At 48.0% G+C, this 17956-nt stretch overlaps 1 protein-coding gene across 1 annotated transcript in view; it reads left to right on the plus strand.

Annotated features, from left to right (window-relative positions):
* Nucleotides 1–1262: 1262 nt before the first annotated feature.
* The window catches only part of AMPH (amphiphysin), a gene marked incomplete at both ends in the record, with an annotated part of 123341 nt that continues 106647 nt past the window's right edge, over nucleotides 1263–17956 (plus strand). The window contains one exon of the mRNA XM_082331623.1: nucleotides 1263–1331. Within this exon, the coding sequence (XP_082187749.1) occupies nucleotides 1263–1331 (69 nt within the window). The remainder of the gene's footprint in view (nucleotides 1332–17956) is intronic.

Genomic DNA, 17956 nt, shown 5'->3' on the forward strand with positions numbered 1-17956 from the left:
TAGAGGTCACAATTTTGTAATAAACATTTGTTACTGCTGCAGTCAGTATGTTAAATCTGCTTCCTAATATTACAGGAAAATATTACATGTCACACAGGTCTGGGGCTGGACGGACATCAGAAATACAAGGTCTCGGGAAATATAGCTGGACTTACAAGCTGTATGAGACATTTTCTTTTGACCAGTACAAGACCTTCTGGCTTGTGTTTTGTTCCAATCTGAAAAATCAATGAAAAGTATTACAAACATAGAACAGGTCCCTAGAGAAGAATATAGGTGCAGTCTCAAAGGCTGGAGCTTCAGTGTTCTGCTTTGTATTGCTTTGTGGTGGTTGCCGCTGGGTTTCTACTCTCCAGGTCAGGGAAATCCGTGCCTGGCCAAACGGCAGAAATAAATGCCAGGCGTGAATTTGCGGCCATAGTATCTAGGAAGGCTGACTTTGCTAACCTTGAGTGACCGGTGCTGAGGAATTCTGTATCTGGAAGATTTTGGGGTGTCAAGGGAGGACGGGGACTTTTAGTGTGACTGCCCTCCAGTTTTGACTGCAAGTTGTAATTTCAGGAATGCGATCAAAAACCTGAAACCTGTCTGGAGCCAGTTTATCGCTGTTGGCTGCTGCACCGAGACGGGAGTGAGCGACGGATTGGAGGAGGATGCCGAGAGCAGCGCAATGGCAAGTGAAGGCGTACGGCTTGCATTCAGCAGCGTGAGCCCAACACGGCCGCGCCAGCAAGCCCCGCTTGGGCCCGGCGATGGGTGCGGGTTCCCGACCGCAGCGCCCAACTACCGCGCTGATGGCCCCAAAACCAGACCGAAAGGCGCCAAAGGAGCTTGGAAACCGGGAGCGACTCCGACTCGGTGGAAATTTCTAGGGAAATAGGCAGGTGCCTCGCGCTCTCCAGCCGTAGGAGGGGGGCTTGTGTCGGTGGGGCACATGGCCATCAGCCGCCGCTTCTGGAAGTCTTCACCCCTGCTCTCCCTCTTGATGATTTTTGTTACCTAGAGGAAGGGCCTCAGCGGGGGCGGGCAGCGGCGGGGGGGGGGGGGGGGGGGGCGCGGCTCACCTGAGGCGGCGGCGGCGGCGGCGGCCCCGCCTCTCCCCGCTGTGTCTTTAAGGCCCTCCTCCTCCTCCTCACCCTCCTCCTCCTCGCCCGCCCGCCCGCCCGCCCTCCCTCCATCCCTGCCTCGCCGCCGCTCGCCGCCGCCGGGCTCTGCCTCGCCCGCCTTTCCCCCCCTCGCCCTCCCCATCCCCGCCGCCAGCCATGGCTGACATGAAGACCGGCATCTTCGCCAAAAACGTCCAGAAACGCCTCAACCGCGCCCAGGAGAAGGTGCGCAGCGGGGAGGGTGGGGGGTGGCTGGGGGGAGCGGCCTCGCCCCGGCGGGCAGGAGGAGGAAGGGGACGGCGGCGGCGGCGGTGCCCGGGGTCCGTGAGGGGAGGCGGCCCCGCTCCCGCCGCTGCGGCTTCCCCGCTCCCCGCCGGCGGGGCGGCGTTATTATGTAACTGGCCCATTTAACGGCGCCCGCCGCCCCCCGCCCGGCCCTGCCGCTGCCCCCCGCGTCCCGAAGCCGGGTCGCTCCCCGCCGGGGACCCGGCGCTGCGGGCGGTGCCGGTCGGCGTCCACCTGCCGCGGGCTCCAGCGAGCCGCCGCTTCCTCGCCCCTCAGGCGGAGCGGGGCTGCCGGCGGGGGTAGGCCGAGGGGCTGCGCACCGCACCGCACCGCGGCGGGGTGGCCGGGGCTGCCGCTCCGGCCCGGGCGGGAAAATAAGGGTTTGCCTCGCCTCACCGCCCGCCGGCAGCCCTCCTAAGAGGATTGCGTTTCCTTTAATATCGGCGGCGGCTCATCCCCGGCTGGAGCGATCCTCCTCGGCAGCTGAGGCAGCCGGCCGCAGCGGTGTGACAGAAACCCCCTTCGCCTGACAGGCAGCCGCGGGGGGCCCAGCGCCCGCAGCGCGGGCGGAGGCCCGCGCCTTCGTTACCGGCGGCTTCGGTTTTGGGGAGCTTGGCACAAGGTCGGGAGGCCGGTCAAAAGGTTGTGCGGCCGATGGGTTTATGGCTCAGAAAACTCGGTGCCAGTTCTTGCGTTACTGTAGCCTGGAAATGAACGAGCGGCAAAGTCGGGGAGAATTTGCAGGTGTTTCTGGTAAAAGATGAGGGCCTTGTTGCCCATCGTTTATTTTCTTCAGCTTCACTAATAAAAGCCGATAGGTATAAATGTTCCATACAAATAACTCCTGTTTAGCTGTTGAGTGGGAACAGGACCATAGATACAGACATTAAACCAAGCATTTGTGTGTGACTGTATGCAGCATCCGTATCGGCTATTAGTATGGTTTGCTATAAAGCCGTTCTCTGCGTGAATTTGGGAGGCACAGTTTTCAGCAAGCGTTGCCAGCCCTCTCTTTTGAGGGCTAATAAAACCTTTGCACCCCTCTAGCGTGTATGCTGTGCTGTTAATGTGCTCTATGTAATAGGGCTCTGCAGAATTAAAAGAGATTGCTTTATGACCGCTATTTCTCATACTTCACTGTCTATAAATCCCCACTTCCTTTTTGCCACACACTGAACTCTGTGGAGCTCTAAGGGAATAAAAATTGCAACAATTTATATGTAGAAAAGTCTCACGTGTAATCATGGCGTTATTTAAGAATCTAATTGTTGAGGCTGTCACAGGCAAGTGGTGGATTTTCAAATACTCCTATCTAGCTCACAAGGTCATAAAGTACTAGACTTTTCAATATCAAAGTCATGATGCATATCCATTCTTGCAGGTTTGGGCTGCAACTATTTTTGAGTAAAACACATAATATGCTCTTCTATAGTTTGAAGAGATCTGATGACTTTATAGTGGGAGTTGAGCTGGGTTCATAGTTGGAGTAGAAGCCATTTTTAAATGCTATTTGTTTCCTTGTGTCTTTGTTACTGTTGTTACGATTAACTGTCCGGTAAAGCATTGGTGTAAGTCTTAAAAATCGGATGTACTACTTCCATGTGTGTGTGTTCAAACATGGGAGGTCTTGTTTGCAGATATGTGTGGGCATGCCAGAGCACACCTTAATCTGAGTGCCTGAGGTCTTGGTGTCATGGCAAAGATGGCTCATGCACCAGCCCCAGGGTGGCTGTGTCGAGCCTGATGGACGGACACCTTGGCTGCAACCCGGGGATGCTGCTGGGCTCTGATGGCTGGGCTGCCCTACCTTTGCTGCGGTGACCAGCCATGCTAACAAGGGGAAAATCTGTCTGGTTTGATCTGCATGTATTGCAGTTGGGCATCTATCAATTTTGGCCTCACTATGGCATCTGTGGTGGTTGTTTTTTATGTCGAGGGGTCTAAACATTGCTTACTTACAGGGAATAAAAGCTGTTACGGGCCTGACACAGAGTAGGTCATAGTACCATGTAGCTCTGTATCCTTGCTTCCCTCTTCATGACATGCATGTGTAGTTACTGTGTGAGCTGTTCCCATCTATCCTCTTGTGCCTACACTTCTGGTTAGCTTTGAGTTCCTTATACAACATAAAATCCTTCATTATTCTTGCTAAAACTTTACTTAAAAAAAAAAAGAAAAATAAAAAGCCCCCAAATGAGAGTGATACAGAATGGTTGTTTTTTGTTGGTTTTCTTTGGGTACTTGATGACAACGAGTAAATTGTATATAGGAGTTAAAAGCCTGATTTATCTGATTTCTGATGGTGTGAATAGGATGGCATTGTGACAGGTGTGTAATAGCACACTGGCTTAAAGAGATTTGAAATACATTCTGAGTCGTTTTATCTTGTTGCTTATATTGGATTTGGGCACTTTCAGAGTACTTAATGTGTCCTTATAGTCAATTGCGTTTATAAAGCATTTATATATACTTTTCTATTATGTGTTATTGATGTAACATATGTATTAAAAACATGGAGCAGCTGTAAAACATAAACCTTCACCTATGATAACTATTTTTCTAATGATGCTATCATTATCTTCAGCTTCTTGCAGCCTAGGAGAAATTTTAGTTGTATGGTGTACATAGTGCACGTGCCCATATAACGTGTGTCTAGTCATTACTTATGTGACAAAAGGTAAATAACTGATGTGAAGACATCTCATATTGTGCAAATCTATCTGTCTTGCATTAGAAGTGTTAAATCTGGGTTACATAAACACATCCTTTGATGCTATTTTCCTAGTTTAAACAAAAGCAATCATCCATCTGTGGTAGAGCAGACTTGATAACATAAATAATGTTGTTTTTTCTTACAAGATTCCAGAAATATTTAGATTACTCTAGAGTGTGGAAATGGGTGAGGTAAATGTGTCAATGGCTTGATATGGCAAATGACATAAAAAAATAGCGTAAGGCTAAAGAAAGTAAGAAATCATGCACTTATTCATGAACTGAAGTGCTAATGAGGAGAAGGCAGCAATTGTCCAAAATGGGCTGTACCAGGCTAGTACTCAAAATGAAACGTGATTTTAAACGACCAGAAGTAATAACTGGTTATTCCATTTTTCACATCATCCAGAAGATGGTACTTTCGGTGGTAGCACATGTGCCCTGGCGCCCTGATTTTGAACCAATGAATGTCCCATGTACTAAATTACACTGCTCTTCACTGCATTTCTTCAATGACTTTTCCCCCAAAATTCAGGAAGCGTGGACATGCTGAGCTTGCAGCATCTGCTGGAAGTTGCCAACAGTCAGCTGAAGAATCTGGATTAAAGTTTTAAAAGCATTAGAGCAACTTCGGAGCCTACATCCCGGTCATAAAAGTAAATGAAACACTGACGCTCTTGAATGTCTCTTTATAGTGAAACCTGAACAGATGTATTGGTAACTGAGGCTGGCTGAGTCAGTTCTGAGGATAAGATTACTTGGATGAAAAGGCTGAGTTTGTATCCCTAGATTCTGCTGTAAATTTCAATTTAAGCTGCTAACCCAATTTGTAACACTAGTTATCTCCTTGTCCTTCCTTTTGTAACCCAACACCTCTAACAAAATAGAATAGTTCAGCTGGAAGAGACCTACAATGACCATCTAGTCCAGCCGCCTGACCACTTCAGGGCTGACCAAAAGTTCAAGCATGGTATGATGGGCATTGTTCAAATGCCTCTTAAGCACTGACCGGCATGGGGCATTGATCACCCCTCTAGGAAACCTGTTCCAGGGTTTGACCACCCTCTTGGGAAGGAAAGGTTTCCTCATGTCAAGTCCCAACTTCCCCTGACAGATGGAGGTTTGAGCCATTCCCACACAATGCCCTGGCACTGGGTACCAGGGAGAAGAGCTCAGCACCTCCCTCTCCACGTCCCCTCCTCGGGAAGCTGCAGAGAGCCATGAGGTCGCCCCTCAGCCTCCTTCTCTCCAAACTAGACAAACCCCATGTCCTCTGCTGCTCCTCAGAGGACATGCCTTCCAGCCCCTTCACCAGCTTTGGTGCCCTCCTCGGGACACATTCAAGGACCCAAACATCCTTTTTAAATGGTGGGGCCCAGAACCACACACAATCCTCAAGGTGAGGCCGCACCAACACCAAATACAGCGGAATATCACCCATTCTGACGGGCTGCTTATGCTGTGTTTGATGCACCCCAGGATGCAGTTTGCCCTCTTGGCTGCCAGGGCACACTGCTGACTCCTCTTGAGCCTCCTGCCAACCAGCACCCCCAGACCCCTTTCTGCAGGGCTTCTCTCCAGCCGCTCCACTCTCCAGTCAGCCATTTAGACTTGTGCCTGGCATTACACCATCCTAGGTGCAGAATCCTGCATTTGTTCTTGTTCAGTGTCATGCCACTGATGATTGCCCAATGCTCCAGTCTATCCAGATCCCTCTGCAAGGCCTCTTGTCCCTTGAGAGAGTCAACAGCACCTCCCAGTTTGGTATCATCATCAGCAAACTTAATAACCGTGCATCCGGATCATTGATAAAAATATTGACCGGATTTGGCCCTAGCATTCAACCCTGAGGAACACGGCTGGTGACCAGTTGCCAGCCACATGTAGTCCCCTTCACTGCAACTCTTTGAGCCCTGCTGTTCAGCCAATTCTTCACCCAGCGCACCAAGCACCTGCTCATCTCACAGCTGCACAACTTGCCCAGAAGGATGCTGTGAGGGACAGTATGAAAAACCATACTAAAATTCAGAGGAACTACACCCACTGCCTTCCCTTCACCCGCTAGGTAGGTGACCTTATCATAGAAGGATATCAGATGAGTTAATCAGGACTTTCCTTTTGTGAATCCATGTTGACTTTGCCGGATGATTGACTTGTCCTTTAAATGTCTTTTATGAGCACCTAATATGATCTTCTCCATAATTTTTCCAGGTACTGAGGTTAGATGAACAGGTCTGTAGTCTCCTGGTTCTTCCCTCACACCCTTCTTGTAGACTGGAAATATGCTGGCTAGCTTCCAGTCAGCGGGGACTTCTCCAGACTGCCAAGACCTTTGGTAGATGATTGAGAAGGGTCCTGCTGTAACAGCTGCTAGCTCCTTCAGTACTCTGAGATGAATCCCATCAGGCCCCATGGACTTGTGAACGTTCAGCTGATACAGCTGGTCCCTTACAATTTCAGTGTCCACAAATGGAAAGTCATTGCTCCCACACTTTTGGTCCTCCAACTCAGAAGACCGGGCAGCCCAAGGTAGCCTCATGGACGTTAGCTCTGGCGCAGAGCCGGAACGGCTGACAGGGGTGGTCTCTGGGCTGCAGAGTTGGTTTCTGCCACGGCCTGAGAGAGGAGGAACAGCACTGGGTTTGTCCTTGGGAGCTGAGTGGCAGAAGAGGCACCAGGGACACCCAGCAGCTGTGCCTAGTGCAAGGCCAGCGAGGGCAGGGACAGCCCCCTGGGCCTCCTGGGCACAGGGACTGCCTTGGGGCCAGCACCCCAAAGGCCTTCCTCCCGAGGATGCTGGGCGGAGGGGCGGTGGGCGGGGCTGCGCATGGAAGGCCCCGTCACCCCCATGTCACAGGGCCACCACCCGGCAACGCAGCAGTCACAATGCCCCGGGCAGGATAAAAGGGAGCATCGTCCCCTGTCCCGCTGCCATAGCTGGCCTGGGCGCAGCCCGAAGACATCCTGGAGGAAGTCCTTGAGGAGCCGGTGGAATTACTTGGAGGGAGGAAGACCAGAGGCTGGATGAGTCTGCTGGAGGTTCTGTGGTGCAAGGGCAGCTCCCGGCGGGGCCACCTTCAAAGCCCACCTGACGGATGGAAATCCTGCTTCAGCCTTCGGGGAACAGACGCAAGCCCCTCAGGAGATGAGGAGAACCACCAAGCCCTGGAGGTGCCCGAGGCTATCAGGCCTTTTCAGCTGGATAGCAGTGGCAAGAGCAAGGGAATGCCTTCTGGAGGAGCACTGCAGAGCTCGCCGTCCTCATCCGCCACGGAGCCAGGGGCAGCAGCCGTAAGAAATGGGATGCAGAGATGTTAGATAACAAGCAAGGGGTCCCAGTGCTTTGGAGCAGCCACTGGTGTCCCGCCAGGCGCAGGGAGGATTCTTGCCCCCGAGGTCGCTCAGGCCGGGGACATTTGGCCACTCTGGAAAGCTCCTGAGGTGGCTCCAGGGCGAGGGAGAAGAGGGCTTGGGCATCTGCTGGGAGGCGTGACCAGGCTGTGGGAGGAGGAGGCAGGTCTTGCTCACGCGCTCAGGGAATAGCCGATCGCCAGCGCTGGGGTCAGGAAGGAATTTTCCCCCGGGGCACATTGGCACTGCTCCCCGGGGGTTTTTTGCCTTCCTCTGCAGCACTGAGCATGACCACTTGTCAGGGCTCCTCTCGTCCCTTTTGGCTGGGTTACTGCCTGCTGCTCATGCACCACGAAGATGGCCTCTCGTGCCCTGCAGCTGGGGGGAGGAAGGCTTTTTTTTCCCCACGGCGGGCTAGCAAGTGTCTCCGGGGGTTTTTGCCTTCCTCCGCAGCGTTGAGCACGGGCACTTGCCGGGGCTGCTTTGGGCCATTTGGGCTAAGTGCCTGCTGCTCCTGCTCCACGAAGGTGGCCCTCGTGCCCCGCATCCGGGGGGAGGAAGCTTTCCAGGCTCCCAGGGCGGGCCCAGGGTGGCCCCCGGGGGTTGCTTCTTGTCCTCTGTAGCACTGAGCACAGCCCCTTCTCAGGGCTCCTCTGGGCCCTTTCCGCTCGGTCCCTGCCTGCTGCTCCTGCGCCTCCGAGGCGCCGCTCGTGCCCTGCCTCTCTCTGCCTCTCTTGCCCATGGCAGGTTTGGAAAGGCGCGAGCTCTGCTCTTCCCTTGGCTCCATTTCCCCAGGGGTTCTTGCTTGTGCCAAACAGCCGGGGCTTGGAAGGGCTCCAGGCTCGCTGCCCCATCCGCAGCTGCCACTTTGCGGCTCTCCCTGCCTGCAACCCAAGCGCAGGGCAGGCACGAGAGCGCTTTTCATGCATCGCTGCCCAAGAAGCACAGCGGCGGAGCAAGTTTTGGAAGGCAGATGTATGCTCGTCATCGATACGCATCATGCTTTGGAAAATACCCCACGGTACCACACACCTCTTCTTCTTCTACTTCTTCTTTGGTGTGGTCGGTCCTGATCCTCATCCTTCGCGTTCTCACTCTTCAGGAAGCAGGGCCTGCTTGGCCTGTGTTCCTGCTGCTGCTTTCTGCAGCTCTGTGCCTTGCCTTTGCCAGGCTGCAAGGGAGGTTTCTTCAAGCTCAACTGAAGAGCGCATCAGCCTGCTCCTGGCTACACATGTGCATTGTGTTAATGCTTGTGAGCATGGGCTCTGAGACAGAGTCAGAAAAATACAAATAAAAATAATATCCTGTTTCCACTTGTGACCTTTGTGTGATGTGTCCTTGAAAGTGCTTTTGGAGCTGAAAAACCCCTGGCATTTTAGGCAAATAACAATCTCATCGTTATTTGAGTCATGGTGAGTGTGGGGAATAGAACAGCGATGCTATGTTATGCCTAGAGTTATGGATGCCAAGCCATGCCTGAGGCCTGAGGGCTCCATCCAGGAGAGCAGCTCTCTGCAGTGCAGGGCCCAGGCCCAGCCAGGAGACGGGGGCAGAGACGGGCACCCCTACAGCATGGCTCAGGCAGGGACTTCAGTCGGCCCCAGGCCCAGCTGAGCCACCTCCCCTGGGCCCTTGGCAGGAGACGGTGGGGCTGGGGTCCCAGGGGAGGCCGGTCCCAGCCACTGAGGCCTATGAGCGGGTCCAGGGCCCTGGCAGAAGTAGGCTTGCGCTGCGCATAGGCTCTCCTGGAGACATGGATGGTTGGCCGCTTGGGAGACCGAGTATTGGGCCAGATGGACCTTCTCTCTGAGGGAGTCCTGCTGTTCTCAGGCTCTTTTGGTTTGGCACGTTTTTCCATGTTAAAGCAGTAAATACTGCAGTTTATTAGAATTTTGGAGTTTAAGTGTTTTAAAGGTGGAGATTCTATAAACGCAAAAGATACTTCTTCCCTCCCCCCTGCTCCGAAGGGAATGTGAAAATTATGTGCACCTTGTGTTTTGTAACTGATGACAGGAGCTCTGAGGCAGGAGATGGGTATCTGCATGCAAGAATGTATTTGTGAATGGCATGTGTACATATATTATACCCATGGTGACCTGCCTGCAATGTGATGATAAGTTTCTAGCAACCTCAGGTTCATAAAAGCAAGTTACTGTCCAATGATTTAAAACATTGGGCCCACAGATGTTAAAATCTAGTACGCTGTCATAATACTGTAATGACTTCAGACCTGAACAATTAGTGCCTTGCTGGCACAAGCACACACAGTGAAGAGGTAACTATCTCTGAAGAGCTAATAGTTAATCTCTGAGTTTACAAATAAAACCACTTAGAAGCCAATAATTTCTTATGTGAATGGTATGGTCCAAACTACGCAGCTGAGATTCTTCTAAGCTCCAGGTTCTGGTATAATAAAAACTTGAATTTCTTTTTTTTTTTTTTTTAATTTCTTTTTTCATAGAAATTGTAGAAAAGAGGGAGTGCAAGTGATCATCTTGCCCATTCTTCTAAACCAAAGCAGAATCAGCTGTACTTAAAATTATTCCTTAGGAGTGATTTTCTTGCCAGCTTTTTAAAGTATGTAATGGTGAAGATTTTGCAGTTTCTCTAAAATGCCATTGCTTAGGCACCTCCAGTCAGAAAGTTCTCTTCTTAATACAAATGTCCTTTCTTGCAGTTCAAGCCCTTTGTTCCCTGTTCTAGCTTTTCTTGATGTAGAGGAGTGTGTTCTTTCTTCTTGCCTCAAAATTTACAAGTGATTTTCCTCTCTTGTCAGCATTCCCTATGATCTAACTGGAGTTATCGTATGACGCTCCCAACCAGGCCAAATAGTAGATACTACTAAAATATTGTTTGCTTTCAATTGTTTTAGTTTCTAATGTGCAGGTTAAAAGGTAGAGGTAGATTCTGGTTGTCTGGGTGCCAAGCATGGAAGAAAGGGGAGAGAAAACCCCCAGGGCTCCTTCCCGTTAGGTTCTCATGCAACGTTTTCCCTGCTAGGTGAGGGAAGGTAATCTGTTTCTCCTGTTCCAGTTTTCTCCCCATATGCGATGCTAACCATGATCCTGTGAGTTACTTTGTAATACGCTCTTCCTCATTATCACTTAGCTTCCATCAAGTCGAGAAAGTGCTGTTTCTTCAGTTTTATGGGGATCCATATCTCCATGTTTGCTGACCAAGGCATTATTGATATCAAGGCGACCTCCTCCTCTGTTCTTGCTTGACAGTTTCATCTTTTCACTTTTATTCTTTCCCATTTCCTTTTAGTTCCTGAGCATGCATGCATTCCTCTATTGTTCTCTCTACACTTCGCTTAGACCCTCTCTTGAAAATAAAATCAAGTTTTTAAAAATCTGCTGCTAATTTGTTGGGCTTGGCTCTGGACTCCCTTCTTCACTAGATCTTGCTCCTCTAGCAGATCCTCTCTCTTGCATTGTCATATTGTCTAAGACCCAATGTTTCTGACCCAAGGTCTGCCCCGTGCTAGCTGTCAGTGAGGCTGTCATCAGTGGTCTACAGCCACTCCACAGTGCAGTGCCACCTTCCTGTTGTGGCACAATTAAGAGTGTGACTTTATGGGCACGTAGTGGAAAGATGTTGGGGTGGTGATAACCTGTATATCTGGAAAATATAGGAATTCCTGGAGCGGATTGATCACCAACACCTGCCTCCTAGAATAGGATGTGCTACTGGCCCCTGGTCCAGCCAGCTGCGGTAGACGGTGAGGGTGAGAGAGCAGTGAATGAGGGCAGGAAAGGGAAATACACTTTGCCTGTCATCTCAAGAGCCCAAGTTTCCTGTGCTGGCTAGGAGGAACCGTGAAGGGGACTGCTCAGCATCTGTCATAGCGGCATATTTCCGTGGGGATAAATGGCAGAGAAAAGCAGGGGTAAGTACGAGGTGTGGGTGAGCATGGAGGGGAGAGCAGCACGCCTGTGCCCACCCTGCCTGCAGCAGCCCAGCACGGCTGGCCAGGCTGTGGTGAGCCCCTCTCACTGGCTTGCCAGGTGATAAAAGCAAGTGTGGGATGACAGACTGCTGAGTTTGTTAGAAGATGAAAATAAAGAGTGACAGATGCCTTTTAGCACTTTTTTGCAGTCACCCACGTGAAGAGGACCATAGCTCCCTGAACTCGCCTGGAGATGGCAGGGGGATTTTTTTCACGTGCCTAAAATATGCACAGTGGGATTCACCCCCACCAAAACCTCTGGTCAGGCGGCAGTCAGTGCCTGCTATCCCAGTCCTCCTGCTCACCTTGGGGACTGCAGAGTGGGGGGAGAAAGGGTAGCAGATGGCTGTGCTGCTTCAACATGGAGAGCGTTTTCCCGAGGGAACTGTTGTTTGGTTTAGTTCATTGGGTTCTGCTGCAAACTCAGCAATCCAAAGTGTTTCAGGTGCTGGGTTGCTCTTCCCTAAATGTTCTGCAGCATCAGTGCTGTGCATCACTGAGCTTTTGCTGTTCTCAAATACAAGATAATTTGTTCCTGACCTAATGAGTAGCTAGTTAGTCAATAGTTGCCAGAATCATAAACTAATGACCAACTTGGAAAAGCAATTGTGTTGTTTTGTCTTGTTGAGTTTCTACTAATTGGAGTTTATTAATCTATTAAGAGGGTAAGGTAAAACATAGGCCTGCAGTAAAGACACATATAACACATTTCTGAACTGTCCATTTGCGCTGCGAGAAATCTCATGCAGGAAACAGCCTGTTCCTCTTCCTGGCTGCTCCACCTTTCTTTCTATTTTCTCAGTAATTCTTCTTTATCTGTAGGACAGGAGCACCTGTGAGACTCTGCAGAATTGGGGACTGGTGTGGACAAGCCCTTAGTTGGCAAAATTCTGTTTAGATATTTTCTAAGAAGGTTGGTGGGGCAATGGGAGAGTTGTTCAGCAGCCTTTCTACGGATGGGGGCACAGAGAAGTCAGGGGCTGGACCACACTTCAAGCCTCTTGTCTCTGACTCCCAGGGCCCTGCTACTACTTCTCAGTTGTTTCTGTTGTCCTTCCTACCACCTCTTTTCTGACACAAAGCTCCTCCTTACTCCCAGATAAGGTCTCTGCTTTGTTCTCTCCGTCTCTGTAGCAGATTAATGGCTTTGATGCTCCCTTGAAGTCACAGCTTGGAGTCATTTTCACCCCTTTTTTGTACTTTTTTGTACCCGCAAGATTACTAAAGCTGTGCTTTGTAGTGATACAGAGGCCAGTGCTACAGTTCATGAACTGCAATCAATCCTCTTCATCTATGATACAAAAAAGGAGAGGAAGGCCTGCCAAAGTCTTGGGCTGTCACTAAAACAACCATTTAGAAAACAATTTCTAGTCTAGATTAGCAAACAAACCCCTATTATTTTTTCCAGAAACATTTCACAAAATGCCATCTTTCTAGTATGTACACATGTGCCTGCACATGCTCACAAGAAATCATCAATCTTACTTTTCCCATGTTTTTCAATTTGAAAAATACTGTAAGAATAGACTGATGTCTTATTTTTAACAAAACAGGGGTTTGAGAAAATAAAAACTGCCTAAAGAACACAGAGAATCTGAATTTCCTTTCTAGACTGTGATCATCGGTAGGCATTTGCTTGTGTCCTTACGGAAGTATAAGGGGTTAGCGGTATGTAGCTGAGGGAGGTGATGGTCTGCAGTGCTGTGGGAACACAGTTATTCTACCGATGATTCACACTTTATGTCTCAGCAAAGTGACCCACATGCACGAGGGTTCATACACATTAAGCACAAAGTAGAAGCAGATGAGACACTGCATACAGAGAAGAAGCTTGATTGAATAAAGGGGATCCATTTTCTATGGAGAATAATCAGTCTTTGAGATCTGAGAAATGACACTGGTTTTTCACATCAAATGCATGTCTTAGGTTTACATTCAGGAAGTTGTTTAAAGACTTATTTGCATGCACAGCATGTAGAGGAATAAATAAAAATGTGATACTGTTATTAACCCTGTACAGATCTGTGTGTGGATGGTGTTGCTTATATTTAAACTAGGCTTCCAGTTGTTCAACTTGCCATTATCACCTAAATCCTTGTTGGTTTATGTGGGTGGTATCTATTCACACTGGTGTAGCCACTCTATGCAGTTTGGGTGAACTTTTTAAATACATGAGGCACACTGCGGAAATGGATCTGCTGTGAGCATGAAATAATTTTTTCAAAATAAAATTGACAGTAATTTTAAGTATAGGACAAATTTTAGTCCTGTAAAAATCGTAAGGAATTCAGAAAGTATTTAATTGATTGCCTCATGTTTTTCGGTTCTGTACTAACCACATTCTTACTACAGGGGAAACAGAAGTGCTAGGATCAAAGGCAGAACAAAGGAAAAGAAAAATTCATGGGTGTACTCAGGCCTCAAAAGAGGCAGGAGCCTGGCTCAGTCCAGAGGCAGGTTGGTCTGGTGCAGGCTTAGGGCAGATGTCCCCATGGCTGACCTTGGTCAGGGAAGAAACGCATAGGGAGAAAAGTGCATGGTAGTAAGTGAAGGGACCCCAGGCAGGCAGGGGATGGCTAGCTGCTGCAACCACAGCATGGTCACTGCAGGACCACGTTCGGGAAGCGGTAAAGGAGTGGATTCATTCTATGTGAAGCAGCAAGTGGAAAACGACCACCACAGAATGAGGTTAATGTCCAGGCGAGAAGATGGCTGGCTGAAGGTCCAAAAACAAGCCAGACGTTTGGAGATGAGATACGAATACGAAATACAGAATTTGGATTTCAAGAAATGTGGAAGTATGACAGTGCAGGGAAATTTCTTTGATTTTAAAAAATAGTACAGCCCTCCCTCTATCTTCTCAAATAGTTTCTGTATTAATTGGTAAAGAAATGACTATATTCCCTATGATGTGATAGTCTTGCGAACTGCCAAAATGTAACTTTCTTGATAGCACATGTCTAAACGTTGCCCTACTTAATTCTCAGCAAAAATGTGTGGGCAGAGTTAGTATTGGGACAATTGTATCTTCCTTCATGTTTGTTCCCCTCCCCTCCCTCTCATCTCCCGTCATCCTTTCCTTGCTGCTTTCTCTTTCCCTTCCTCTCTTGTATGTCTAACCAAACAAGTTGTTGCAGACTTAGCCACCAAAGCCATTTAGAAAATTATTTGACTTCTGATGCGCCATCTGGTTACTTGATAGGTGAGCACAGCTGCACACTTTCGAGATGATTGCGTGTTTAAAAATCAGTACTGAGCCTCCAAACATTGCAGGCTTTCAAAGAGTACTGCATGTTCATTTTGTTTTATTTGCCTCCTGTCGTGCATGAGAGGAGGGACAGATGGTACTGCTGGAACAGGACTATTCCCCCAGGGTCTGCAGGGCTGACCAAGGTCCTCCCCGTGTGGTGGGAAGCTGGGGATAAAGTGACAGCACCCCACTTAAGCAGTGCTGAGTACCTGGGGAAACACTGAAAGACAGGGAAGGTGAAACGGAGAGCAAAGTTGCCTCCTAATTAAGACCGCAGTGCATGAAGTGCAAATGTGGAAGCTGAAGCAGTTCACAGTAGGCCCCATTCACAACCTTTTTTTTTTTTTATTGGGAGCTCCAGCTGAGTCCACAGGAACCTCACCCAACTGGTCGCTTTAGGGTTTAGTCCAGCAGTGCTGTCACTCCAGATTCAATGAATTCAAGGTGCTATGTGTACCCCAGGGCTCTTGAACATACTTCTGGCCTCTGTTCTTCTACTAAAAAAACTCCTCCTATGAAATCTGTACTTCCAAGGTCTGAAAAGCATGTTTCATAGAAGGCAAACCTCGCTGACATGTTGCAGAACTGAAGAGGGTTTTATTCTTAACACCACCCTGGCATCATGTTTTCCTGTAGCACCAATCCAAGATCGTATTTGTTGCAAGCATAGTGCCAGCATCTTTTGTGCGAAGTTTCATATTAGGGTAAAAATAAATGGTAATTTAGAAGTTGGCTGAGAATTTGGGTTGATTTGACAGCCAAACTGAGAAACAAATCAGGAAGGCATTTAGGCAACCGTTAGCTGACAAACACACATGCCATTATGGCATCTTAACTCCTTAAGGAGTCACATCTCCAAGAGTCATGGCACAGCAATGTGGCATGACAAGGAGGTAACAAGCTCTGACTGACAAATATTTTGGATCAAGAATGTGTGTTTGTAGCCTGCAGGATGAATGCAAGTTTGAGTATGGTGCGTTTTGCTCAGTGTTTCAACTTGGACTGTGCTGTTCAGTTCTGGTTTCTATAGTGAGGGCTGTTTTCTATACGCAGTGTTTATCTGGAAAAGAATTTTAAAAAGTTGGACCCCATTAAAAAGTATATTTTAAAGAAGGCACTGTGCAGTACCGAGATTGCTAAGTCACTTCTCTGAAGGATCTATTTTTGTGAGCAATAAATCATTTTTTTTCCCCCTTCTAGTATCCAATTTCTAGTTTGACTCAAAGCACTTACACCAATGTCTGTTTGCTAATGCCCATCAGCAGCCCATCCTACCAAAGGCTTAGCATGAAGTACGCTGTTTAATAATGGTGTTGCATTGCTCAGCAGTATCTGTTATCAGAAGTGTTTGCAGGATTGAAGTAGTGATATAAACCTGGCACAGACTTTTCCCTCCTCTGGCTCAAAGAAGGATATTTTTTTACACTCTCATTATACAGAAAGATTCCTTACTTACACGAAAGCAGTCGCCAGTCAAGCAAATTTTATTACACATTAATGCATCTTGGAATATTTGCACATGGATCTGAAAAAAAAAAAGGCAGTGAAAAGTCAGTCTCAAATGGAAAGCAGTTGTTATTCCTCCTCTTTCTCTGAAGCTGAGGGTATTTTCAGTTCTGCTTCAGGGAAGGTGTTATCATTAAGTGTTGACAAAAAACCACCTCTGGGGGATTGTGATGGATTTCTGTCTTTTTTTATTCAGCCTTGTAAAATAAAATAAGAAGTGGAAATAGCAGAATGGTGGGGAAAGGCTTTCTAAAAAGAGTCACAAACTCCTTTCCACTCTAAGATACGTACACCAACAGGTTATGTCTGCATCTAAACCAGCATTAGCTATACCAGTAGTGAGCATGTGGTTTCCTATCAGGCCAAAACGACCTGCTGTACTACTAAAAAGCATTAGAGAGAGAGTATGTTTCATCCAAGGGTTTTAGCTCTGGGACTTTCAAAAGAGCTCAGTTCCTGCTGACCTTCCCCATTTAATTTAGAGTTGATAACTCGGTTCCTTATTCCTGAATGCAGCTGTCTGTGCTGCTACTGCCTGCTTAAGTGTTGTACAGAGGGTTTCCACCTTGCACCCCTCGGTTGTCTAGAAATGGTGACTCTGGGAAGATGCAGAGAATACAGTTTTAGGTTACTCTGTGAAAGCATGGTGTGTTGTCTGTATCCTCATCTCCATCCAGTCTCTAGCAAAACAGGAGTTCTCCAAGCCTTCACTTGGTGTGGCATGAGGCAAGGTCTCATGCCTGGGCAGGGGGGTATCATCTCTCTGCATTGCAGGAGAGAGGGATTGCATTTGTGTTCACCCAGAAAAAACTGGGTCCGCGTCCTAAAGCAGTTAGTCTGGTCCTTTCAGTGTTAGCAAAAGAAGTTGTGAGAGCGCATTGTTTTCTTATCCCTAACCTAATGCTTTTGCACACAAAGAGAAGACTCTAGGGCCAGACTAGGCTGATGCGCAAGAGCAAAGTTGCTGAACAGTTACGAAACAGAGACATATAAAAGGCATGCTCTTGACACTGATATATGGTCACACTGGGCACCCACTGAAGTGAATGAGAGTAATCGCTGGGAAACTTACCTGAACACGGGCCTACCATGGGATCTTGGTTGCAATGGGAAGCTGGTAGACAACCAATGTTTGGTCAAGATAAAAAGTTGCTAAGTTCCCCTGCTTTAGCACATTTGCTGTAAGGGTCTGTCTGTCCTGAATGGGATACACAATAAATTTTCTTTGTAGATCTTGTTCCATAACAAAATGCAACTCCTATCCAGTTTTAGGAAAACATCATACCTTCTCTGTGATGTCCTTTTCTGTGTTACCTAGGGACTAAGATAAAAAATTCTTTCACATATGCAATCTTAACAGAATTTTGTTACACTCATGTTAACATAAATTGAACCCAAACAGATGGCTGGATAACTTTTATATAATGTTTGATGCTATGAGAATTAAACAATTCAGACTTAAAGCATTTACAATTTAGTACACAATGAAAAAAAAAAAAAAGCTGGGTCTGATACCCACAAGATAGTGCTGATATGGGACTACAGTGACACAATGGTGAACAAAGGCCAGCACCTCCACGTGAGAATTTAAGTTTCAGTGGGGCTACCTATTTAAAATTAAAGGGAAAATTGGTAACTTCGTAATATCTTTTCATGTACTAAAAAATAAGAAAAGAGAAGGGTTCAAATATGGACAAAAGAGGGGTTCAAATATGGACAAAAATCAACACTGATGTGTCTGGCATAAAATGTTGTTATAGCTGTATTAGGAAAAAATGACAAATTGTTAAGATTTAC

Source organism: Platalea leucorodia (genome assembly GCF_965183815.1).
Source record: "Platalea leucorodia genome assembly, chromosome: 1".
Classification (NCBI taxonomy): Eukaryota; Metazoa; Chordata; class Aves; order Pelecaniformes; family Threskiornithidae; genus Platalea; species Platalea leucorodia.